The sequence below is a fragment of the Nothobranchius furzeri genome, chromosome 2 (genome assembly GCF_043380555.1).
Source record: "Nothobranchius furzeri strain GRZ-AD chromosome 2, NfurGRZ-RIMD1, whole genome shotgun sequence".
In the NCBI taxonomy this organism is placed as follows: Eukaryota; Metazoa; Chordata; class Actinopteri; order Cyprinodontiformes; family Nothobranchiidae; genus Nothobranchius; species Nothobranchius furzeri.
The window spans coordinates 19,655,021-19,682,333 of record NC_091742.1 but is presented as its reverse complement, the minus strand read 5'-3'; the positions used below and the strand labels follow the sequence as shown (position 1 = coordinate 19,682,333).

At 43.4% G+C, this 27,313-nt stretch overlaps 1 protein-coding gene across 1 annotated transcript in view; it reads left to right on the top strand.

Moving 5' to 3' along the window:
- Nucleotides 1–3,157, top strand: part of tshr (thyroid stimulating hormone receptor) — a 44,941-nt gene extending 41,784 nt beyond the window's left edge. The window contains exon 10 of the mRNA XM_015948233.3: nt 773–3,157. Within this exon, the coding sequence (XP_015803719.1) occupies nt 773–2,180 (1,408 nt within the window). The 3' untranslated portion in view covers nt 2,181–3,157. The remainder of the gene's footprint in view (nt 1–772) is intronic.
- Nucleotides 3,158–27,313: the final 24,156 nt, after the last annotated feature.

The window sequence follows — 27,313 nt, the reverse complement described above, 5'->3', positions numbered from 1 at the left end:
GAATAAATGATTTAATTGTACTATTATTGCTAATGAGCTTTGCAGTCTGGTGTGTTTTTAAAGGTGTGGAACACTTGTTGTATCGAAACACATGCATTAGTCTCTAGTAGGAACATGGTATTAACTAGTGATGTGCGAATTACTCGAGAATCCCTTTACTGACTCGCGAATCATGATTCACAACCCCAAATGTCTCATTGACTGACTCATGCCTGTTAATGTTAGCCACTCTTTCTCGCGGGGCACCAACACCCAGTTTCTGGCTAATATCCTGAGCAGGAATTTACACCTTGTAAGTCGTTCTCTGGAAAAAGCTCTGTTGAGCCTGTTATAAGAACTAGCAGTGAGTTAGATCAGAGTTGAGCTCACTGTGAGAGGATGACCCTGAAGGAGTTCTGCTGTGTGGTGAAGTTGCTAATGCTAACTGTTAGCTTCTACCAGCTGAGACATTCTCTGTTGTTTCCTGGATGCTAAACCAGCAACAGCCGCCCCCCGTCCTGAGTCAAGAAGGGTGAGGGTGAGTCCATGAATGTTACGTGACAGTGTGACAAACATCTGTCAGGATTTTTTAATCCTAGAGTTTCAGGCTAATGCAGAAGATAGGTGAGGGAGACTGTTTTCCCTTCAGCCTGCTTTAAAAACTCAAAGTGATCGATTATAATCAGAAATAATGATTTAAAAAATGTTTTTTTCAGTGAGCCACACCTTTAAAGTCATCTAAAAAACACCACATATATGACTCAGTCTAATTGAACTTGTCTGTGTTTTGCAGCTTTTTAGAGTACATCATCTGTAACCTTACTGCGTTCTATGACCAGCATCGCAAGCGCTCTGTGGGGCCTCTTCACATGCTGTCCCTTCAGGGTGACGGTGCTGTAGAAACACCTCCAGACCTGGAGCAGAGCAGCAAAGGTCACAGAGAGTCCCAGCATGTCTGGAGGACAGGAGACTTCCATGGCAGCCTCCACCACCACACCTTCTTTGAGGGCAAACAAGAAGAGGAAGTGGGGTTTGGAGAGACCCTCAAGAACCTAGAGGAGGACAACAGCCAGGACTTTGACAGTCGTTATGACTACGTGATGTGCGAGGAAGGAGAGGAGGTGAGATGTTCGCCAGCGCCTGATGAATTCAATCCATGCGAGGACATAATGGGCTTCGGTTTTCTGCGAGTGTCTGTGTGGTTTGTGAGTTTGATGGCTGTTTTGGGAAACATGGTGGTGCTCCTGGTGCTGCTCACCAGCCACTATAAACTTTCAGTCTCCCGCTTCCTCATGTGCCACCTGGCCTTTGCAGATCTGTGCATGGGGGTTTACTTGCTGCTCATCGCCTCGGTGGACATCCACACTCAGTCTGAGTACTTCAATCATGCCATAGACTGGCAGACAGGTCCTGGATGTGGACTTGCTGGGTTTTTCACAGTCTTTGCCAGCGAGTTGTCTGTGTACACACTGACAGTGATCACACTAGAGAGGTGGTATGCCATCACCTTCGCCATGCGTCTTGATCAGAAGCTGCGTCTACACCATGCTGCAGCCGTCATGTTGGGTGGCTGGATCTTCTGCCTCCTCCTGGCCTTGCTCCCACTGGTTGGTGTGAGCAGTTATCAGAAGGTCAGCATCTGTCTCCCAATGGATACTCAGTCCACAGCAGCTCAGGTCTACATCTTGTTGGTGTTGCTGCTGAACATTTTTGCTTTTTTCGTTATTTGCGCTTGCTACTTCAAAATCTACTGCGCAGTTGACAACCCTCACTACCATTCCGGATCCAAGGACACCAACATCGCCAAGCGCATGGCAATTCTCATCTTCACAGACTTCCTATGCATGGCCCCGATTTCCTTCTACGCCATGTCAGCTGTACTGGACCGGCCCCTCATAACTGTCTCCAACTCCAAGATTTTATTGGTGCTCTTTTACCCGCTCAATTCCTGTGCTAATCCATTCCTTTATGCTATCTTCACCAAGGCTTTCAGAGGAGACATATTCATCCTCCTCAGTAAGATTGGTCTATGTCAACAGCGAGCACAGCTGTTTAGAGGCCAGACCGTCTCATCAAAGGGCAGCAACGGGACTTCACAGGTCCGTCGAGACAAGGTTAGGAACGGAGGAAGCATCAATCAAGAAGAACTACCCCTCAGCCAGAGAACAAACACAAAGGAGAGCCAAAGACTGGACACATGAGCCCAACACCTGCTGTAAAGGGAGACACATTCAGGAGGGACTGGCTTAAGGTGTTAGAGGACCGATCTGTTGGAACTACAACAGAAAATTTCAGTTTTCTGTATCAGTTTCAGTTTGGAGACCAAGTTTCATCTGCTTTCAGCTGTGATGATTTTAGGATTATACTTGTTGGAAGATATCAAGTGTCCCAGTTTTAGTCTCATTGTTTGTTGGAATAGCTGGAATAGTACCAACTTTTTCACAGGGAAAGAAAAACGATATAAAAATTACCTTTTTGAGGCCTATTGGTTGTACCTGATTATTGTGTTCTCGGGTCTGCGGGTGCAACTGTGGGAACTTCATCCAGCTTGTTAAAACACAAAAACACACAGTGTCTCTTATTATCACAGTAGCTGTGTTTATTATGTAAGTATACAATGAAAATGTATGGATGAGAAAAGGACTCTTTGCTGCTTTATTCCTTTTTGAGTGTTTTCTGAGAAATAACCATGGTCATGTGTTTTATGGTTCATTGCTGGACATGGTTTGACAAATGTCAGATGCATTATATTATCAGAGTGGTAAATATTCTGTCTACTTTTGTTCTTTATGAAAATAATGTCAGGAATTGCACATTGATCTAGAAAGTTCTTTTTCACTCATTTTATTATTGGCAAGTTTCTATATATGCAAATGAAAATGTGTTTAAAATCATAAATCTAAGCTGTCAAAACTGCTTTTCATTTTTTTTAGATTGTGTCTGTTTTTATTGTGCAAGTGTTTAATCGTGGATGACTGCTGCCCCCCAAAAATACGTCAATCTCAAATGTCAAAACTGTTTCTTCCCTAATATGATTTTTGAAAATATCTCACCTCCCACTAGTGAGTCCCGTGGTTTGGGAGTTCCAGACTTTTGCAAAAGTGAAATAAATGTAACATGAAGGATACTTAAAGTAAATCTGTTTCAAACTCGCTCACCATTCTGTAATGGTTTATTTTACATGTTATTTAATGAGCCATAAGACATGAGATTCCATAGTAAATATGAAATCAATCCTATGGATCTGTGGATACTTTTAACCAGAAGACTGGAACTTTTTATTGCAGGGATTATGTAACACTTCTTATTGACTGAGAGACAACAGAAGAGAGAGTCAAGTTTTAAAAGTTTAAAGATTTATTACTAAACAAATTAAAACTAGACTAACTTTAACACTAAACGTATGGTGTAACTAAGGTGAAGTGAGACGGAGAATGGTGTAGTGTGGAATGTTGTTCAGAACCAGCAAATCTAGAGAAACGATTAGTTCTGGTGGGAATGAAGGTGATGTCTTTCGTTCTAAGCTTTGATTAGGAGATTCATAAACACATTCGGCGCCATGTTGTCGCTCCACACATACCGTTAGAATGAGACCTCTGTACAGATCCAGAATGCCAGGTCCTCGAACCCCCTTTCGGTGCTGGAGCCGATGAAACAGCGCCAGCAGTTCGATAGACTAGACTTTGGATTTTCTCCAGGTAAAAAGCGACAGTTGGTTGACAGCGTCAGATGGACCCAGAAGGTCAGTGAGTTCAGCTTTTATTCTGAAAGGAACCGTTGCAGCAGGTGGAATGGCAACAGGTTTATCCAGCATGTCGTTGGTACTTTCGGCTGAAGAGGAGAGTTACGGATTGGCCACTCCGACACTTCTCTAGAACGCTTTGAACTGGCATTAAAGATGACGTGGGCATAGTTTTATACTTCGGATGTTTTGGTTTATGGTCGAATGAAAAGATGACACATTTACCAAGCACCACCAAAACCACGCCTCCGTCAGATCTGGCAGATTCTGATTGGATCAGTAAAAGCAATGTGTCATGTCTTAACACTACGTGAGATCAGTCCTAGTGGAAAAATTTAAAGGCATATTACTTATTATATTCTATAGGATTACAATAAAGTAATTAATATTTTGATTTCACAGACTGGTCACATCTTATTATTGACTAACACTTTGTTTGATTAGCTTTAGTAAAAATAGAGTTCTTTGATTTATTAAAAGGAGAGAGTTCTTCATTCTTGGGCTGGAAAGGAAGCAGTTTAGAGCAAATGCATGAGACCTTGAGGCAATATCTCATGCAGATTAGTTCTGTGTGAGAGGAGAGGGGGAGAAATGGCTTTTAGTTGGAAAACAGTCATTTCATTCTGTTACATTGCACTCATCTGGGATTATAAAGTACGTCCTGCTGCTCCAGCAGGTGAAGCTGGTTCATGAGCTCAAACAGATCGGTTGTCTTCCCGACTTTGTCAAAAGCTTCGCTCACATCATTAGCTTCACAGCTACAATGCTAGCCAAACTACGCCCACATGGATGAACAGTTTGTTCACTTATTGACTATGACGTCATTCGCTCTGCCGTGCTCTGTTTAACCAGCCATGTGGCCTGTCACCAGCAGCAGCAGGCTGAAGATGCACGAACATAACTTCTCGTTCTATCGCCCAGCCCTAGTTTATCAGGAAAGTATTTGTTTCCACTCCTTTTGTCAGCCCTGTTATTTGTATTGTTCCACAGCAACTTATAAGGAACTCCCACTCCGTCATCAGAACTGAAGAGAGGTGAAACATCTTCTAGTACCAAATAACTCCACATGGCTTTTTCAAAACTCTTTGGATAGATAGCCATTTCATGGTTAACATTCCCATTGTGGGGTTTTTAACAAATAAAATGGTTAGTAGCTGCAGAAATTAGAGGACAAGCTACGTAGCTGTGGTACATCTGGTTGGAATTTTAGAAACATCCTGCAACAGAAACTAACGAAAACAGGACGACATTGTGGATGTTTCTAAAATAGTGTTTGAACAAACTGCTATAATATATTTTTTAAATTGTACCTATTTGTGTTGTGGCTAGTCTGTTGTCTCTCTTGTCAGATCTAATCTCTTCCTCCAAACACGAGTTTAAATCTGCACAAGGCAAGATATTAATTATTCATAACTTTTTCACAGAATCCCACTTCAAATACGTGTAACTAGTATGGTGTAGACTAATGAGCAACACCACACTAGCTTTTCCTCTGCCAGGTCACATGCTGCTCAGAGGATGAATTATAACAGTTCTGTTTGTTTTAGTATGTAAAGCATGGCATTCCCAGTTCTATATGACGTTGATGCAATGAGAGTAAAAAAGAAAGCATCTGGTTTCCAGACCTGACTCAATAAATTTCCATAAAGTCTCCACATTTGACCCATCCCCGTAGGGAGGGATGAGCTGCAGCAGTGGCTGCACTCGGGAACTATTTGGTGGTTTAATCCCCCAATCTAACCCTTATTGCTGAGTGTCAAGCAGTGAAGCATTGGGTCCCATTTTTAAACTTTTGGGTATGACCCAACTGTGGATTTGAAGCCCCAGAGTGAACATTCATACCACTAAGCCATTGATATTGGGCCCTATTATGGAAAATTCACTTTTTATATTAGCTCTGTACCCTGTGATATTGTTATTTCCTCATGAAAAATACCCCCAAACACATTTTTGGCTACATTCGTGCGTTTTCCTGTATCATCTGCAAGTTTTCAGGTTTTGTGACAAGCCTGACAAGCCTTGATGGAAACTAAGTGCATCATCAGGCCCCACTACTCCTCCTGGAGCTAGTCTTGGATCTGAAACCCGTCTCTCCTGGAAGTAGGTCACTAACTCCCATTTTCTCCGAGTTACAGGCAAAGCATGGCTGTTTTCATGCTACAGTTGAGAATGTGACCTTCATGTCACAGGTGACTGCTTTAAACCTCCACCAGTACCATCTTTTTTTAGCTAGCTAGTTTTCAACTCGTCAACAGTTTAAAATATAAGGATTTTTTTAAACTTCATTTATCCAGTGTGATAGTGAGGTGAGCAGAGTAAATCAAATCAAATGCAGCTTGACCAAATTCAAAGATCTTAAGAGACACAAAGTAGTTTGCAGAAAATAATCAATAAAATTAAAATATATTAAAAAAACTAAATCTGGTTCAATTGGCAAAATAAATTATGTTTAACACCAGGAGTAAAACCAGCTTCAGGACATGGCAACACAAGATGAATGGCATACGCTTTAACTAATACACTAAAACCCCTAAAGGAGGCTCTTGCCATATATATATATATATATATATATATATATATATATATATATATATATATATATATATATATATATATATATATATTGTGGCTGTATGGAAAAAAACACTGCTATCAATACGCGACTTACACTTTCATGAAAGTTTGCGAGAAACCCCCAATATATAAAAACTTTAACATCTAAAGAGAGGAGGAGGTTTAGAGAAAAGCTTAAAATAAACATTGAAGACAAAATTGAAGTTATCAAAAGCCCGTATGAGCTCTGGGACAACGACAAACATTGGTCCGATTCATCTGTGTTATTTCCACAAACTTGCTGGGTAGATATTTATTCCTATTCAATAGAAAGCACTGGACCCTTCACTCATGATAAAATAATGACTTTCAAAACTCCGGAGGCCTACGATATGTTTCAAGGAATTCCTATATATGTATCATGTATGTATGTACGTATGTATATATACTCTCTCTCTCTCTCTCTCTCTCTCTCTCTATATATATATATATATATATATATATATATATATATATATATCTGTATATATATATATATATATATATATATATATATATATATCTGTATATATATATATATATATATATATATATATATATGTGTGTGTGTGTGTGTGTGTGTGTGTGTGTGTGTGTGTGTGTGTGTGTGTGTGTGTGTGTGTGTGTGTGTGTGTTCATAAACCTGTTTGCGCACACCAGAACAAATGCAGTCACTTTAATGTTCGTCAGGCAAAATACGAACAATTCAATTTCACATTCACCAAAAAAGGAACGAGTTCACGAACGATCGTTCAATGACCGCATTCGGGCACAATCCTGGTGGGCATGGGTGGAGCTTCACTTAAATGGGTACAGGTACAAATTCAGGCAATCAAAAATCTCAAAAGTGCCAACTGTAACATTTTATCATAGATTGATTCTACCTTTGCTCTCAAAGGTTTAAAATATGCGGCTCATTTAATTTCCCAAGCAGGACACCATTTTCATGAGAACATTTCTGCAGTTTTGTGTCCATTTCTTCCAATCGCCCATTTGCAACAATCCAGCAGAGATCCTTAAGATCGCTGAGCTGAAGGGTGATGCACCTGGATGCATTCATGAGGGCCTCCTGTAACAGGAAAAAATAACAGAACCCCTGCTAATTCATGGAGGATGTTGGTGGAGTGTACTTTTAGAATGCTTGAAGTGAATAAATGTGTGTTCCCAATCAGGACCATCCTGGAATTCCACACAGAACTGTAGTTAGACCCATAGTTAGAGAACCAGCCCGAATGGGCTTGGTAGGGATTTATTGTATTTTCCTCTTTTATCTGATTCTCAGTGCTTGCTGAGCACTTCTCTCCAGGTATTAAAAATAAACTAAGACATTCCTCAGATAAGCAGGGTGGGTCCCACCAAAGCACATCAACAGATCAAGTTGCTAAAGTCCATCGGGAAAAGATCCGGGAAAAGGAACTGCTGTGTTTTCGAGTCGCCTCCGTTAATCAGGGAAGGTGAAAGACAGAGCGTGGGTTCAGGTCCCTTTGAATGAGGAAAACATGAACAATACCTTAAAGTTATTGACCAAAATGTGCATGAAATTTGTAGAAATTCGGTGAGCTGGGTTCAGTTTTTCATTTTGCAATTTAGTCAAATCAAAATCAAAATTTTCTCCTCTACACTGAAGAACTGTGTTTTGCATACATCACTCAAAGACGACTTACAGGGCAGATGCTGCTGCTAATACTGTTGTTAGCAGAATATTGTTCAACTTTGTGCTCTCAATGATTTCATAAAATTGTGTTTACAGCTGCAGCAAAAGGTCTGAGCCACATGTCGGAGTCCTACACGCAATTCTAACTAAGTAACAACGTTAAAGTCATAAAACCGTTTGTGAGGAGAAACGTGAACTGGAAGCACAACACTAGCTTCAATCAAACCTGCAGTGACCATTAGACCGTTAGAGTACTGCTGATGTTTATTACTACAGGGGCTTTGCTCAGAGGTTTGAGCTAAAAATAAAATCTACAAATTCCAACAATTTCATGTGGAACCGCTACCGGTCCTTCTGGACTCGTGCCTCGTTATCATGACGGCAGCAGCACGGCTAACCGTGTTAGCTCCAATGAGAAAAAATAATTTGCATAAGAAATGGCTGCTGGCTCTGGAGCAGCTTCTGGATCTCTGAGACTTGGAGCTCCTTCCATCTCCTACACATCTTTGGGGGGCAGATCTGTGGCCCCTCACACTCTCTATTGGACCCTCCTATAGAGAAACCTTACATATACAAGCGCTTGTACACACAGGTGCTCACATGGTGCTCTCATAAGTATGGACAGTGATAAGTATCAGTGATAGCTTGTTCATATTCATAGCTTGCTGATATTCATATATCCTCATGTTGTTGGCACAGTGATATTTTGGTTCTGTTGTATTTGTTTTTGTGTGCCCCTCTTTTCTTTCTCTCTCTCTCTTTCCAGGTCTAGAAGTTGAGCTCAATTGGCTACTGCTAACTGCACACGTTAAATTCAAATCACTAGCATACAAAGTCCTGGATGGTACAGCTCCCATCTACCTGAATCCTCTTGTAAAGGCTTACATCACGGATCGGCCGCTCCGGTCATCAAAGGACCGTTGGCTAGCAGTGCCTACAACACGCTCAGGATTATCCAGACTTCATGTGTCATTCCACAGATGTGGAATGACCTACCATGCAATACCAGAACAGAGGCATCCTTGTCGATTTTCAAGAAACTCCTGAAGACCCTGCTCTTCAGAGACCATCTTCTAAACTAGAACCCTCCCAGCACCTGTCCCCCCTACTGTCCACTCCTTGTTCACTTCCCTTTATGATTCATTATGCTTCCTCACTGCCACCTAGGATTGACTGAATAGTGTTTGTTGTTAGCCTCAAGGGCAACCTGCTGGCTTTATTATCACCTGTAAGTTGGACAAAAGCGTCAGCTAAATACGTAAACATAAACATAGAAGTGGATTCTTGTACATTCTTTTACCCCACTCTCCCTTTCCTCTCTTCCTTTTCTCTCTCATTTCCATCTCTGTAACCATTGAGATTGGGGGGGGTGTCTCCTAATTCACCTCTTATAGACGTCAGGCAGACAAATCGATCAATAAAACAATACTTAACGTGATAAGGCCTTTCTCTTAGGTCACAGAAATCATCAACAGAAACAAAGACAATGACCTCCGAACTGTATTTCACACATATCCCTCTGGGATTAATAAAGTATTGATTGATTGACTGATTGATGACTGATTGACTGATTGATTGATTGATTGATTGATTGATTGATATAAATCATTTATCAAGTACAACCAAAGCCGATAGGCACCAGGTTACAGACATGGGCTGTTACAGTATCCTGCATTATGGCAATAGCCCAAGGCTCCGTAGCAACTGCAAACAAGAGAGGCGCCCGCGGGCATCCCTGTCTGGTTCCACGTTTCAAATCAAAATGGTTTTCAACAGTATTATTGGTACAAACAGCTGCCAGTGGAGAGAAACATAGATAGATAAGATGGATAAAACTTTATTGTCTGTGCCCCAAAGGGGTCACAGAAATGTCCCCATTGAAACGGCTCATAGTACAAACAGACCATAAAAATACAGGAGAGAATCTTTAGCTTAGCCACAATGGGTCACGGCCATTTGTATTTCTGTTTGAGGGGCTCGGCCTACCATTGGTCTTGTTCTTGCATTTTAGCTAGTGTGGTTGTGCTGGACTATGGTCCTTCAGCTAGCCCAATAATCTGAACATCTTCTCAAGCAGCTTTCCAAATCATCTCCTGTAGCTAGGAAAGTTCCTTCCTTAGCTTCCCCATGTCAGGATCTGGGGTGAGTGCTGCACTATTCTGTTCATTGTGCTTGAGTCTCTGCAGGTGGACGGTTCCAGAGAGCGGACAGCTGCAGGCTGTTCCTAATCAACCGGTCCAGGATATAAGGAGCTGAGAGATCATTTCACTTTGCTGGATGATTACTCACTTTGAGTAACTCTTGCCATTGTAGAATAACTATAGTCTTAGTCTTTAGCATTGCGCTCTTGCTCAGTAGTTGTTGTTTTGGTATGCACTCCGTTTTGTCCTCACCAGGAGCTTCCACCATTGAACAAGCACGGCAATAACCTGGATTTCACCTCTGAGCCTGATCTCACCCTCCAACTGGACCGACCCAATCTCCCACCGCTCACCTCCCTCGGATATTGGATTATCACATTCGCAACTCACCCCAGTCCTGACTACCCTCCCAAGTTCTTTGATCTCAGTCCTACAGTAAGAACCTCAGAAAACAAGTCCTCCTAGTTTTCCACTCTGTCCAAATAGTGACCAGTGTTTGTCCCAGCAGACTCAACCCTGGAGCTGTACTCAGTATCACCGCCACGTCTGGTGGTGCACCTTTAGTTTCCCTTTCTATAATAAAACATTTTTATTTCTACTTACCCTCGTCTCCTAGTGTGATTCTACATGTCTTGGGTCAGGAAACTCCCCACAAACATGACACTCCACCGTGCTTCGAAGTGAAACAACCTCGTCCGACAGGGTGGACAGTGGACAAACTGTCCTCCATCTCCGTAAGTCTCTCTCCGACACAACATCCAAGCAAAGGGCCATGGTTATGCTCTGTAATTTGGCCTTCATCGCCTGCAGCTCCTCCTTAATAAATTCAAAGTCCTTTGCCAGGGCTACCTTCATTTCCAATCTGAACACCGCCAAGAAGTCAGGTTTCGTCGTCTGAAGCATTTCAGCCTTCAGCCTCGGCACCACCAAGGGCCAGATCTCAGCCTGGGTGAGGCCGCAGCTGTGACTGTGACTGAATTATTCCAAATTGAAAAGGCTCCAGGTTCAGAGTCCGCAGCGAGAGTGTTTCTACTCTTCTTCCAATTTGCTGAAATTTCTCAAAACTCTCAAGTCGCAGGAGTGGAGTTTCGCTGTAAAAGATAAGCAAAAAAAAAAAAAAAACATTTTCAAACGAAAAAACACTGAGAGTCCCCTGCACGTCTTACTCCTCCAACACCATCTTGATTCTGCTTCATTTCTAATAAATTTTGGCAAAAATTCCTACCATAATAATTCATTAACCCTTCTATAAAGGTTTATAGAACATTTTAGAGAACATAGTTACTTTATGTTTGCCATTGGCTCTGGTTCAATCTGGGGCTCTTATGTGTCATCTTGCCCTTTGGAAAGTATATAGCTCACCCCTGGACAAGTAGTTGGGACAGCAGTAGCTCAACCAGTTGAGCGGGTTGTCCAGTAATTGGAAGGTTACAGGTTCAATCCGGACAGAGAATTCTGCTGTTGTGTCCTTGGGCAAAACACTTAACCCACTTTGCCTGCTGGTGGTGGTCGGAGCGACCGGCGGCCCCTGTGCTCGGCAGCCTCGCCTCTGTCAGTGCGCCCCAGGGCAGCTGTGGCTGCATCGTAGCTCATCACCATCAGTGTATGAATGTGTGTGTGAATGGATGAATGATACACTGTAGTGTAAAGCGCTTTGGAGTCCTTACTCTGAGAGGCGCTATACAAGTGCGGGTCATTTATCATTTATTTTTTCCTTTATTTGGAACCATTTTAGCTGCTGTCTTGGCTAGGAGTCCACTGCAAAAGAAATTTTATTCTCACTGGCATATTTTTCCTAGTACAAAAAAAGGTTAAAGTGACTATGTGTATTTTCTCTGGCAATAGGTGGAAGTACAGTACATGACCTGAATCATTGCAAGCAAGAGGTATCTTTGTGTTCGAGTAAGACCTTTCCACCGTATGGCCATCAGGGTCACAAATCCCTGGTCACAACCTCAGCAAAGTGACATCGTCAGACTCTCTTTCATCACTTGCAATGAGAGAAGAGGTAAATGAGTGAAAAAAAATGATTATGAATGGCAAAAGTTTTGTAACTGTTAGTTAGAAATCAGTAAACCCATCAAGGGCTCCTGTAGAAGGAAACATGGCTTATAATATGGCGTCGCCCAGAGACTTAGACACACTCGAGTATTTTGGACTCGATTTTTATGGTTATATGTTACAAAGCTGCCAATATTTTTTAACCACTGGGCATTATTTAATTCATTTTCAACAACATTTTGATGGATATTTCCAGAGATTAACAGTAAAATACACATTGTCTCTTTAGGTAAAAAAAAACTAAATAAATTAAATTATGCAGTTTCTCAGTGAACAAGCCCTTTAATGCTGATGTTGTGCTTCAGTTTTTCAAAAAGGGTGATGAAGGCAACTGGATTTATTTGGTTTCTTAAGGATATTTGGCTTCTCATCCGAGGAGCTTTGTCAATTCTGACTGGAATATGGTAGAGGCGAGTTTATAATCTGTAGCTGTCTGTTGTTGTTGCTTAACAAGTTGAAACTACCTATGAATACCCCTCCTCCCTACCACCAAAGAGCTGTTGATGTCATTAGGTCCTCTTGTGTTAGAATGATTGTTTTGATTAGATGGAGGAGGGTGTGACCTAGACTGAAACTTTTTTGGAATTAAGTTTAGAGCTGCAAGAAAGTGTTTGAAAGAACTAAAATTATGGCCCTTTTGGCATTCCATACTTCCTCCTCTTGAAGTCTTGCTCATTGCCATCGATCGTTTAGGTTATAAAACGTCTCCTCACAGGCTTGTTTTAAGGAAAGAAGCAGGTCAAAAAAGCATCTGTCATGTGAACTTACCATCTGTCCCTGACATCTGCATCAGGATGATTTAATTTAAAAACAAATACTATCACAATTTGGTCAGAGTTCATCTGTGTTTCTTCAAATGCTGCCTGTTCAAAGAGCTACCTATCTACAACAGATAGATGTCAAAGGATTTGAATTCTTCAAGTCTGAGTCCAGTTCACATTTATTCCATCATGTATTTCATTACTCCATGAGCCTATTGGCTTGGATGCTTCTCCTCAAGACTCAAGTTCCTCTCTCTCGCTCTCTGAAATCTCTTGAGTGACAACTGAAGTGAAGTGAAGAATTTTGGAAAATCAAAACACCTGCTGTTCTGAAAGTGGTTTCACCTTTCTTAACTAAAACCCAGGGCACACCGGCTGTACATACATTTAACATATTTTAAAGAATAGTTCACACTGATACAACAACATAGAATCATTGATTTGACCCCATGAGGAAAGTTGACCATTGAGCAGGGTTGATTGTTTATCCCTTGGGTCCACGTGGCAGGGATGAGGAGTGAGCACCACCTCACCCCTGCCACGTGGACCTCAAGGGATAAACCATCAACCCTGCTCAATGGTCAACTTTCCTCGCGGAGTCACCCATAAAGACATTGGGAGGGTTAGTTATGTTTCTATGCTGAAGTTCCCTCCCTGGGTTGCCACCATACCGTGGTGGAGGGCTTTCAAATTCAAATTCAATTCAAATTCAAATTCTAAGATACTTTATTAATCCCAGAGGGAAATTAGAGTTTCAGTACACACAATTCTGAGATCAGACATACATACATAGGCAAAGACACATGACAAGAATTGGTGGCTGTGGTCATTCCCAACCCTGTGTCGCGCTACCTTAACTCATTCGCTGCCCACCGTTTCCTGATCGCTAAAGGCCTTCGCTGTCAGCATTTCTCGCTGTTGAACGTTGCGCGCTAGGATTATGTCGACGCCAAAACTAACAAAACAAAGCAGAGTCTCACCTCTTACATAAGGAAGAATCCGCGCATTTCGAGCGTTATCCGTTCTTTCATAATCCGTTGTTGAATTGTGATCGGCAGACGCTTTTCCGGTTCGCGCCTCACTTTTCTTACAGCAGCGGCCCAAAACGATCTCCTAACACATGGATTTTCTGCTTCCTGATCATGTGACATGTGATGTATGCGGATGAAGATCGGCTTTAGAGCTGAAATGTTTGATCTCACTGTGCGGTGGCTCGTTCCGACGCCCACACAGTAAAAAAATGCAAATGACGACTTTAGTCGTCAATGGCAGTGAATGAGTTAATAGAGATCAGAGGGGTTACATGATGATTGGTTAAGGCGGAGGGGAAAAAAGGCACTTCAGAGTTACCCTCCACTGGGAGGGCAGCTTTGCTACGCAAAAAACACCTCAGACAGAAATGCAACAGACTTCAGACATTACACTACATAAGTGTCCACTAGCTGGGGTGATGGGGGGGGGGGGGGGGGGGGGGGGTATCCGTTGCAGCCTCACAGGCTCAACGGCACCAGATTCATATTAGAAATTGTTTTGGGGCCAGACAGAGATAATTTTCTCTCTGTCTTAAAGTTCCGTTGGTCCTCAACCTCTCAAAATCCCAATAAAGGCGTAAATTAATCTATCCCAAACCGTGCTGATTCGTCAACTCGCTCCTTGATGGCATTCATCTTTTGTGCCAACGCATGAATCTCAGCCAAAGTTCCAAGCTTACGACTCATCTCGACAATTATATGAGTCTGTGAATTCACAGCGCGGTGTAATCCATCCCTGAGCTCGGGGAGAGCGCCAATATTCCTCGACAGCTCGTTAATTTTTCGGTAAGCCAGGAAGCCTCCTAGGCCAAAGAGCAGGAAACCTGACACCAACACCACAAATATCCATACGTCTTCAGAATCCTCTACAGACAGCTGAAATAGGCAGATCATGTTCCACTGTTTCCAGGACTCCATGATATGCCCAGCTGGCTCTGTCCCAGAGGGGCACCCGGGAGCCCCTTCTCCCATTCTCATCATTGAAAAATTTTTGTCAATCGCTTTACGTGACCAACTGACCAGGTCCATTTTTAATAATTTCAGTTTCCAGTTTCCAGAAAAAATGCTGAAGCAGCCGTGCACCCAGAGACAGACAAAGAGCCTTGGGATAAGATAGGGAGGAGAGGAGGAAAAAAAGTGTCTGTACTCTCCAAGAGCCATGTCCAGAGGAGCTAGGAGCTATGTTGTCTGAGGCTTTATGCCTCTGGTAGGGTCACCCATGGCAAATAGGTCTTAGGTGAGAGATCAGACAAAGTGCTTATGACCCCTTATGAAGATAAACATAAGTGGAAACCGTGTTTGGGCACTCGGGTGAAGAAAGGGGCGGAGCTGTCAACTGACCCCTACCTGGTGGTGAGTTGGCTTTGATGATGGGGGAGGAAGCTGGTCGGACCTGGCAGGCCTGAACGTATTGTGAGGGTCTGCTGGGAACATCTAGCGGAGTCTCCTGTCAGAGGAGCTTCAATTCCCACCTCTGACAGAATCTGGTCAGCATCTGGTCAGGATGCCTCCTAGATAACTCCCTGGTGAGGTTTTCCGGACAGTCAGTAAAAGCAGATAAAAGCAGATCAAAACAGCAATCAAAATATACAATAAATAGTCATTTCTATGCAGGGTGGGTGGGCTCTCCCTTACAGAGGACGAGAAGCTTGGTCACCTGGGAGGGGCTCGGAGTAGACCCGCTGCTCTTCCACATCAAGAGGAGCTAGTTGAGGTGGCTCAGGCATCTAGTCAGGTTGCCACCTGGATACCTCCCTGGTGAGGTTTTCCAGGCACGTCGAACTGGGAGGAAACCCAAGGGAAGACCCAGGACATGCTGGAGGGACTATATCTCTTGGCTGGCCAGGGAATGCCCCGGGATTCCCTCGGAGAAGCTGATCCAAGTACCTGGAAAGAGGGAAGTCTGGGCCTCTTGGCTTAGGCTGCTGACCCTAGCCACCCGACTCCGGATAAGTGGCTGAAAATGGATGGATGCTCAAACTTCCGAGTCAACCAAGGGATTTTGTGTAGCTCATTGAGACATATACACCTTGTGCACAGGTGTTCTAGTCCATTCCTAGTGAGCAAACTGCTCCAGCTGTCTTAGGTCTGAAGGGTTGAGTTAGGCTCCTTCCACAGATGTTCAACATGACTCAGGCGACTTATATTTGGACTCATAAACGGCTACTTAAGAACAGTTTGATTCTGATCTTTTCTTGATGATTTTTTTCACTTTAGTTTCATCTGTACTAAGGACATCCCGCTAGAATCTTTGTGGCTTGTTAATCTGCAATTTGACCGTTCCATTCTGAATTTATGATCTGTTTCCAACAATGGTGTTCTCAAATATTTCCCATTAAGTCCACTTTGTCTCAAACAGCAAAAGATACTGTAATCTGATACAGATGTGCTTTGATCTTAGAGTTGACCTCTGATCGCTTTGGAAGTTCTTCTATTTTTTATTTTATTTTATTTTTTTTTAGTATCATTTTTAAACCTGGAATCTTTGTGTGTGTAGCCCTGGAAGTTGTCTACAGACCTCTGGACCTTATACTTTAGAATATTATGTCCAAATGTTGCGACAAAAACATCAAGCTGCATGAAGATAGTCTTCTAGTCTTTTTTTATTCATCTTAACAAATTCATATTCATTAAAATAAAATATAGCATGGTTTGGTCAAGTGGGGATATTGGTTATACCACCAGATTTGGCACAATTGTGTTTGAATTTCAACAATGTAGCCATCTTGTCTATATTGTTCACATAGAACAGTATGAATGACAGTAATGGTTGCGAAACAAACTGAAATATTCATAATTTACTGAACATTTCCCAGCATAGCAGCTGGAAACCAGGTTTGAATGTCTTAGAAAGAGTTGGATCAGTTTTTTGGTAAATACAATTGTTTAAACATCTGATATTTTGAAAAGCATAAATTCTGCCCATAAAAAACCTTCTCTACAATCGTACAATAAAAAAAAGAAAACACTCTGTCAGTCTTTATTAGCCCAGCTGAATGTCAACACATGAACAGCACAGTCCTGTCCACCAGCAGTGGTTTCCTGGAGGAATATGCGATTAAAATTTGACAAAAATAAAACATTTCAATAACATAAATCTGCTGTGGATGGTTTTAATTGTTTGCCAACTGATTTTTGCAAAGTTTTGTTTTGTTCTTTGTAATTTTTTCAAGACTTTTTTAATGGAAAGCACAAAAAACCCAAGCCTGATGCAGCCGAGGTGGAGTAAGGACGCAAGACTAGATTTTAACCTTTGAAGAGGATTAATCACATACAGATATCTGTTAAATATCAGCAGAGATATGACCTCAGATCATGCCAACTTTATACACTTCCTCCTTAAACCCAAGCAATAAAGCCAGTTAAACTTAACACATTCACTGCCATTGACAACTAAAGTCATCATTTTAGATCCAACCGTTTGCATTTTTTTACTGTTTGGGCGTCGGAACGAGCCCCCACGCTGAGAGAACAAACATCTCAGCTCTGAAGCTGATCTTCATCCGCATACATCCCACGTCACATGATCAGGAAGCACAACATCCATGTGTTAGGAGATCGTTTTGGACTGTTCCTTTTTTAAAAAGTGAGGGGCGAACCGGAAAAGCGTCTGCCAATCACAATTCGACAACAGATTAAGAAAGAACGGATAACGCTCGAAACGCGGTTTCTTCCTGATGTAAGCGGTGAGTCTCCACTTTGTTTTGGTTGTTTTGGCGTCGACATCATCCTAGCGCGCAACGTTCTGTGACTCTTAAAAAAACAGTAAAAACGGTGAGAAACGCTGGCAGTGAATGAGTTAAAGAGCAAGTCATCTCCAAATCAATACTTTTTTCCTGATAAACTATATAAACAAGTGTCTAATCATGCTGTAGACATGTGTAGTCAATAATTTGGCACTTTAGTGCATCTTAGTTCAAATTTAAACTTTCTGCCTAAAACTGTCAGTTTTGCACCCTCTTCAGTTAAAAACTCTGTATTGCATTTGAATATAAATCTGCCATTGCTATTGGCTAAGAGGTACTCTATTAGCTCTTTTCAATCGCCAGGTCTGTAATGGTCCAGTCTGGTAATTTCTGGTCCGGTGTATTCTGGTATGGGTCTGAATTTTTCAGGCGAGCGTTTCGATCACAGTTTGGGCTACCATGTTGGCAGTTTGGGCCATCACATTGGCAGGTGGGGTTAAACAAGTGGTTATGCATGATTTTATGAAACTAATCAGCATTTCTGTGCTGCAATAAATGGTCTACAGAGCTAAAGAGAAAAACAAAATGCTTACCACAGCTTCCACATGTGACTCCAGATGTCACTGTCTGAGGTGAGCTCCTCTCTTGAAATAACTGAGCTTGACTTACAGGTAGGCGGAGCTGGAAAGCGGGACAGCTGCAGCTAGTTATTTCATCACCCAGAGGGACTATAAAGAGAGGAGTGAGACGATTTCAACTTGCCAGATGATTACTCACTTTTGGTAGCCTGAGCCATTCATCTTGAGTGACAACCTCAGAAATATTTGTATTTATGTGGACCCTTGCTTGTTCTTTGACCCCTTGTTTTGTGTACAACCCTAGGTATCTTGCTCTCTCCATTACCCCCTCAAAGCCATAACCTTCTGGTCATCACCTCAGGCGTCGTCTCCTCCCGTCTCTCTGCCCGACCTGCTCTCCCTTTGGTCACCCACCCCTGAATCTCTCGGATTCCCTGGACCCACACCAAGCTCTGGAAAGCCTCAGACCTGACATTCCCTCCCTTTAGGCCCCTACCTCTCTAATCCACCGTAAGTCCTGCCTTGTTCCTGTTCTCCTGTCTCATCCATGGTTGCAAACGGATCCTAAAAGACTCTGCTTTCAGAACCTGCACCGGAGCTGCAGCCCCATCCCTGACATTGTCAGTGCACCCTCAGTTACATCACTTTCCTAATAAATTTTGTTATTCCCTCAGTGGTGGTCTTGCACATGATTCTGCATGTCTTGAGTTAGGCACTTACCTCAGAACATGACACCAGAGTGCAGTCGCTAAGTCCAGAAGCCTGCCTCAGCTATAAATAGCATCCAGAGTGTCGTAGCAACTTTGTTTATTTCTCTCATCTGAAAAAAAAAATCTGCTCCGGATGTTTCCGTCCTTAACTATAATGGGCTTTAATTCTTTCATCTTGGCCCGACACTGTGCCAATGTCCACTCTGATCCGTCTGATCCATCAGCTGCTATCCATGCGAAAAAAAACTAATGATCCGTCTAGGTCCTCCTGTGGACTCTCACGATGACGATGAGAAATGTATGGAACTCTGAAGGAGACCAAACCTTGCTGCTACTTGCTGGCATTTTTTCACATTCATGTACAGCCAACGAAAATACAAACAATAGAACTCTGTTTGTTTTGCTTGTTGCAAGTAGTGACATATTTCTGTCAACCAATCAGTGGCCTGTGTAGTTGCTCCACCCCAACCGTATCGCTCCAGAAATTTCTGGACCTACAACAGAAGGGAGCCAAAAAAGTCCTGTGTCCGGCACGGTCGTGTGGACCGGTTTTACAATCAGAACAGAAAAATTAGTGACCTGATCCTTCCCATTCCATGCCAGCTTGGGCGATGGAAAAGGCCTATTTGGCATTTTCTGTTACATTATGATGTCACAGTGTGTGTGTGTGTGTGTGTGTGTGTGTGTGTTAGCGGCTCCGCTCATCTCAGTCTGCCAGGCATTTGTTGCATTTTTTTAAACAGGAAGTGGGAGTGACATAAGACTCTTGTAGGGAGTGACTTGCTCTTTAATAGTTTACTAGAAACAGTTTGATAAAGTTTAATGTTTTTTTTAAACGTAAGTTTTCTCAATATTACATACTGCTTTTGGTACATAAAAATTTTAGCTTAGGGTTTTTATTGTACATGGAGTTGTGTAGTCTAACCTACCATCGCCACTGCTTTTCACTCTTAACACATGTTTGTATGCTCCACACCAAAACTTCTGCTTCATAGAGGTTCTCACACTAGCTGGTGATCAGATCATAAAAGCTATTAGAATATCAACACAAAAATCAAAAGAAAAGAAAAGAAAAGAAAAGAAAAGAAAAGAAAAGAAAGCACCATGCACAATAAAAGTTTGGGTTTCGTAAAAAATTTAAAAATGAGTTCTCTTTACAGGGTGTCTGGGCTCTTCCTTGAAGATTTGGGTGAGAAGATCAGTCATTGGGGGATGCTTGGAGTAAATCTGCTGCTCCTCCACATTCAGTGCGTTTACATGCACCAGTAACCCTTTTAAAACCCGAATATTCACAATAACCCGGTTCCGCAGGTCCGTGTAAACACTGCCAGAAACCCGGATATGCTCATAACTGGGTTTTTAAAAACCCGGTTACTACACCTGGGGTAACCCTTTTCTAACCCGAATGTTTGGTCGTGTAAACGCATACCGGGATATCCCCATCAAAGCGTGTGTCCTGCGCATGCTCTGTTCGCAAGGAATCTTGGTCTTTTGAGTAGCGAGACGTCTTGTATGCGCCAGAACTGCGGAAGTAAACAACAAGTTGGGAGCAAAAAGACGAGTCGCGGCACAGCACTACACTTTGAGTGACGAGGAAACTAAAGCGCAAACAAATGCGGTCGCTATCTCTTCCGAACTGGGAAAATTTTTTGTTGTTTTCACGGATATCGGAACGAGAAGAACCGAAAATGACGTATATTGCGTCTGGACGTAGTCCACACTTCCTGACGCTACCCCAACGTCCACATTTACATCGGGTTATGCAAGTTAGGGGTAACTCTTTCTATTTATGCTTGTAAATGGGTTATTCTGATCAACTCAGAAACCCGAATACCGACCTTAACCCGATCACAACCCGGATATTGGCTGCATGTAAACGTACTCATTGAGAGGAGCCAGTTGAGGCTAGTTGAGATTATGATGCCTCCTGGACACCTCCCTGGGGAGGTTTTCAGCACCTCCAACCTAGAGGACACCTGCAGGAAGGGACTACTTTTTGGGCAGGTCAGGGAACACTTTGGGGTTGCTTTGGCCGTGGACCGTTGCCTGCTGGCATTTTGTTTGCTGCAGGTCTCTCCTGTTCAGTGGAAAGCCCTCCATAGCCATTTTTTATGTTTCTTAATGACTATTTATTCTTTAGCTTGTAAATAAATCTTGGTTCCTCTGTTTGTTCTCACTCCTTTTTACAGCCCACAATCCTAGAGCAGGTTGCAACATGGTGTAAAGGAAAAAAAGTTAATCTGTAATCATCTTAATTTTAGCTAGAAGACATAAACATTTTCTCATGTATTTCTCTTAAAAATGGAAAGGAGACAAATTTGAGTCCAATGGAAGCAAAACTGGGAATGAAATATTCCTAATTGGAAATAGAAAGTCTTTGTTCCAAAGATTCAAGTCAACATTCCCATGTCCAACAAACCCACCCACTACACTCCAGTAAATCCAGCACTTTTTTTAGTTGTTGTTTTGCCTTATAGCTGACTGGGAGTTAGTTGTAAGAAGAAGAAAAAAAAAACAGCTGTAGCTCCTAAGCGAGACATTTCCAGGGCCTCATTATAAGCCTCTTTCCCCAGCAGCTCCGTCTCTTACGTCTGAGTGTGCAAGAAGAGTTGGAGGACCCAATTGATCAGAAGCAGCCAGGGATACAGTCAGGTATGAGTAAAAGCTTTGTAAAGTAAGGTTGAATGTAAAAGAGACAGCTTGCCACAAATCCCCTTCACAATCAGGGGCACAAATCCCTAAATTCAGCTTTAATCCCAACAGAACCACACCTTTATCTCATAATTACCCTTAAGGAAATACACAAAAATGGAGACAGTTTGGGAAAGATTTAAAGGAAATATGAGGACAACACCCTTACTTTATAAACTCTGACCAACATCCAGATGCTGGATTATTAAGCAGGCAGACTGAAGTCAGGTTCTTAGTTTCAAATGTTTGTTGATTGATTGAGAACCAAAAAGTATTCTTGTACTGTGGTGAAAATTCTTATACTAGTTATTTTATTCAGTCATATCCAATACAGTTAAGCAAAGTCAGTGGCATATAACATACATGGTAGCTTAAGAATTACCAGACCACTTACACAAAAAAGTAAAACATAGTGAACGCAAATAAAAGAAATAATAAGACAATAATAAATGAATATGTAAGTTGTGCAAGCGTGAGAATAACCTAAAAAGGTTCAGTAAATTAATAACTCCAGTAGTCTTAACCCTCCCACTGTCTTTATGGGTGACCCCCCATCGACATAAATACTGGACAATTTGTTTCCATAGGCTCCAATTCTAAGTTTTTGTGCTAAAATAGGAGGTGGCCACCACCGCCATTTTGACCATGTCACAGGTTCCGTCACGCCCAGACAATTCCAAATAAGGGAAAAGAGGTGGAGCTGAGGGTGTGGCTGTAAGGCTGAGATCAAATGATGGCACCCGTCGAACTGAAGCGATGTAGCTACAAGCTAACGCGGAGGTGGGAGCTAAGCTAACGGAGGTAGCTACCTAGCTACAACCGGAGTTACAACACCAGAGCTTCTGAGTCAGAGATACACAGGGCTCACCGCTGGGTAAAACCGGTTGGAACACAGAGGTCTCCCGAGAGCTCCACAAGCTGGCAGCCATGTAGCAGACAGGCGCCTCTGCGATCAGAGATGCGCCGAGGGGAGGGGAGCATACCGTCGTCGTCATCTGCCTCTGCTTTTCCGGGTCCGTGTCGCGGGGGCAGCATCCCAACTAGGGAGCTCCAGACCATCCTCTCCCCAGCCTTCTCCACCAGCTCCTCCGGCAGGACCCCAAGGCGTTCCCGGATCAGATTGGAGATGTAACCTCTCCAATGTGTCCTTGGTCGACCCGGGGGCCTCCTGCTGGCAGGACATGCCCGAAACACCTCCCCAGGGAGGCGTCCAGGAGGCATCCTGACCAGATGCCTAAACCACCTCAACTGACTCCTTTCGATCCGGCGGAGCAGCGGTTCTACTCCGAGTCCTTCCTGAATGTCCGAGCTCCTCACCATATCTCTAAGGCTGAGCCCGGCCACCCTACGGAGGAAACTCATTTCGGCCACTTGTATCCGCGTTCTTGTTCTTTCGGTCATTACCCAAAGCTCAAGACCATAGGTGAGGATTGAGACGTAGATCGACCGGTAAATCGAGAGCCTGGCTTTTTGGCTCAGCTCCCTCTTCACCACGACAGATCGGCTCAGCGTCCGCATCACTGCAGACGCCGAACCAATCCGCCTGTTGATCTCCCGATCCCTCCTACCCTCACTCGTGAACAAGACCCCGAGATACGTAAACTCCTCCACTTGAGGTAGGACCTCTCCCCCGACCCGGAGTTGGCAAGCCACCCTTTTCCGGCCATGGTCTCAGATTTGGAGGTGCTGATCCTCATCCCAGCCGCTTCATACTCTGCCGCGAACCCACCCAGCAAGAGCTGAAGGTCAGAGCTGGATGAAGCTAGAAGGACCACATCATCCGCAAAAAGCAGAGACGAGATTCTCCTGCCACCAAACTCGACACACTCCACACCACGGCTGTGCCTAGAAATTCTGTCCATAAAGGTAATGAACAGAACCGGTGACAAAGGGCAGCCCTGGCGGAGTCCAACCCTCACTGGGAACAGGTCCGACTTACTACCGGCTATGTGGACCAAACTCACGCTCCTCTGGTAAAGGGACTGAATGGTCCTTAACAGAAAGCCACCCACCCCATACTCCTGGAGCGTCCCCCACAGGGTGCCCCTGGGGACACGGTCGTAAGCCTTCTCCAAATCCACAAAACACACGTGGATTGGTTGGGCAAACTCCCATGCCCCCTCCATCACCCTTGCAAGGGTATAGAGCTGGTCCACAGTTCCACGGCCAGGACGAAAACTACATTGCTCCTCCTCAATCTGAGATTCAACTATCGATCAGACTCTCCTCTCCAGTACCTTGGAGTAGACCTTTCCAGGGAGGCTGAGGAGTGTGATCCCCCCATAGCTGGAGCACACCCTCAGGTCACCCTTCTTAAAGATGGGGACCACCACCCCGGTCTGCCACTCCACAGGAACTGCCCCTGATGACCACGCAATGTTGCAGAGATGTGTCAACCATGACAGCCCTACAACATCCATAGCCTTGAGATACCCAGGACGAACCTCATCTGTCCCCGGGGCTCCGCCGCTGTGTAGTTGTTTGACTACCTCAGCAACTTCTGCCCCCGAGATTGGACAGTCCATCCCCAGTCCTCCCAGCTCTGGTTCCTCCTCGGAATGCGCATAGGTGGGATTGAGGAGCTCCTCAAAGTATTCCTTCCACCGTCCAACTATAGTTGGTTCATGGTTAAACAGTACATATTAAAATCTAAGCTCAGGTTGTGCAAGAGCGGCAGTGACCTAAAAGACATAAATATAATTTTACTTACCGAAATAAATGAAGTGGAGACTCCTTGGACGCTCTATTAGTGCAATTAATACCATAGCAAGTCATTTTGTCCAACAATTGCACAAATAATATCCAAAAAGAATGCACAAACACTACAACTAACGGTCTAAGTTGAGAGACTGAAAATTGCGGAAAAGTTTTCAGGCGAGGCCGAGGCTCAGGCTGAGGCCTTTGCCCGGAACTAGCTCTGCGGTCACGTGGGTCTGATGCTCATTAATTATTCACAATTTTAGGCTTTTAATACACTTAAACAGAAGAGTGACAAAAAACCATTGACAGGTTGCAGATTCCACCATCCTCCCCCTGGACCTACATGTCAAAAAGCAATTAAAACTAAGGAGGCAGGGCAGACATTCTCTCCATACATTTAGTGCCAACCACAGCCTTAAGACATGTGTTGAACATGCCCAAGCCCATACTTATGAGAGCATCATGTGAGCACCTGTGTGTGTACACGCGCTTGTTTATGTAAGGTTTCTCTATAGGAGCGTTCAATAGAGAGTGTGAGGGGCCACAGATCTGCCCTCCAAGATGTGTAGGAGATGGAGGGAGCTCTAAGTCCCAGAAATCCAGGAGCTGTCCCAGAGCACAGGGACCCCAGGGAGACTGCGACCAGAAAAGCCCCTGCCTCCCTTGAGAGGCGCAGAGGATCGCCCCGAGGGGCCACAACCAGCAGCCGGCAGAGTCCTGGGAGATATTGGCGGCAAGCCCACAGGCCTGCCCGCAGCCTCCCACCCCCAAGCCGGCCGAGCCCAGAACCCAGCGACCAGGGACCCAGGGGCGACCAGCCCCGCCGGGGACCCAGCAGAGCCCAGGGTCCCAGATCCCACAAGGCAGCCACCGGGATTGATCAGGCAGATGCCAAAAATCTTAAACCCCCCTTATCTGGGAGCCATGAACACTCAGGCAGACCAAGGCACTGCACTCCACACCAGGTGTGGCAGGGGGAGGGGAGACGAAGATGTATAGCATCAAAAGAAGTCCCAGGATAGGGAAGGAGTCATAGGCCCCACCTGACATATACAGTCATACACAGACACACACACACAGGTGGGTATGAGCTACGACGTAGCTACAGCTGCCCTGGGGCGCACTGACAGAGGTGAGGCTGTCAAGCACAGGCGCCACCGCTCCCTCCAACCACCACCAGCAGGCAACGTGGGTTAAGTGTCTTGCCCAAGGACACAACGACAGCGACAGACTGAGCGGGGCTCAAACCTGCAACCTTTTGATTACGGGGCGAGCACTTAACTCCTGTGCCACCGTCGCCCCACACAGTCTACAGATTTGAACCATGTTTGGGGTGTTTTTTTTAGGCGTTATTGAAAATATAAAAATGTTTTTTTTTCCAAAAAAGGGGAAAAAAAAATGTTTTTAGAGAGAACCAACATTTTCATAGCAGCTAATCTTCCCATAAGTGGTAGCAGGAGGTTTGTCCATATTGAGAGATGATCTTGTACTGTTTCGAGCACGGGGTAGTGGTTGAATTGTTATAAATCTTGCAGCCTGGTAGAAATATTGATGCCTAGATATTTAATGTTCTCATGTTTTATACTGTAGTTGGACTGATCTGAATGTTTGGGGTAACTGATAGGGCCTTTGGTTTGTTCCCATTGATAGAACAGTCTAAAATGAATAAAAACATTTTAGTTGATTGCTTCAGGGAGTGATGTAAAATATCATCTGCATGAAGGCAGATTTTCTGTGTAGATCGTCTACATTTGATCTCCTCAATGTCAGAGTTTTGTCTGACTGCAGCTGCCAGGGGTTCAAGAAACATAGCAAAGAGCGATGGGGAGAGTGGACAGCCCTGTCTGGTGCCCCTATTGATTACTTGTTTTTACATATGCTGCGGGGGAACTATAAAGCTTCATCCACGAAAGAAAATTTTGTCTTAATCTAAATAAATTAATAAGGTGGTGAATAAAAATGTGCAATTAACCCTGTCAAAAGCCTTTTCTGCATCTAGTGAGGCTATGATGGCATGTTGGTGTTATTGCCTTCGTGTATTATTGGTGTTATAGCGGCCTTTAATGAATCCTGTCTGATCAGGGTGTTTTTGATAAGATTGTTCTCAAATATTCAAGTTCTATCTTCAGTAAAGAGTCCAGGTTTCCTCCAGTGACTTTGCTTTGGTGAATGTGACATTTAGCTAAAACAGACATTTATAATGAACGAAGCATTCGCATCTTTGTGAACAAAATGATGACAGCCAAAACGAACATTCTTAAAGTGGAAGTAAAAGTCAAATAGAACAATATTGGTGGCAAACTTGTGGAAGTTTGTGAGTCTATTGACAAAACTGAAATAAACGAGTGGCAGTTTCGAGATGATCTTGGCAGAAAGAACAATTTGCAATGATATCTTTCCTAAATTTCCACAGATGTTGTTTAGAAGGATAACATTTGTTTATCAGTTTAAACCAGACCTCCTTGACTTTGTTGGTCGAAAAGAATTTTTGTGATAGTCCAAACGTTTTCCTGTTTTAATATCTGACACAAAATTGGCCCAACAAGACGTGGCTGAAGAAACAGAAACCAAAGAATTCTGAAACAGAGCTCTTATTTTGGTGTTCAGGTGTTCGCTAGGTGAAAAGCCAAAACCACCAAGAAAAGAATACAATACACGGGTTTGCCTGACAGAGAAGCAGGACCGTGAGAGCACCTGAATGATACACACAAACCAGATGGGATAGTTATTTTATAACCTTCTGCTGACTGCTATCATTAACAGTGAGATCCCTCTGATGCTTTAGAAGCTCTCTGTGGACCACGGCTTTAGCTGTGGGATGCAACTAAGGAATGTCAGAAAAGAACAATACTTTATTCGGGGTTAATGAGAGGTGCTTTAAGTGATGGCATGCTGACTCCTCATTAAGTATATTTATTTCGAACGTGATTGCTTAATTATGAACACATCTACATCTCCAGTTAGGTGTGCACACTTATGTTTTTCAA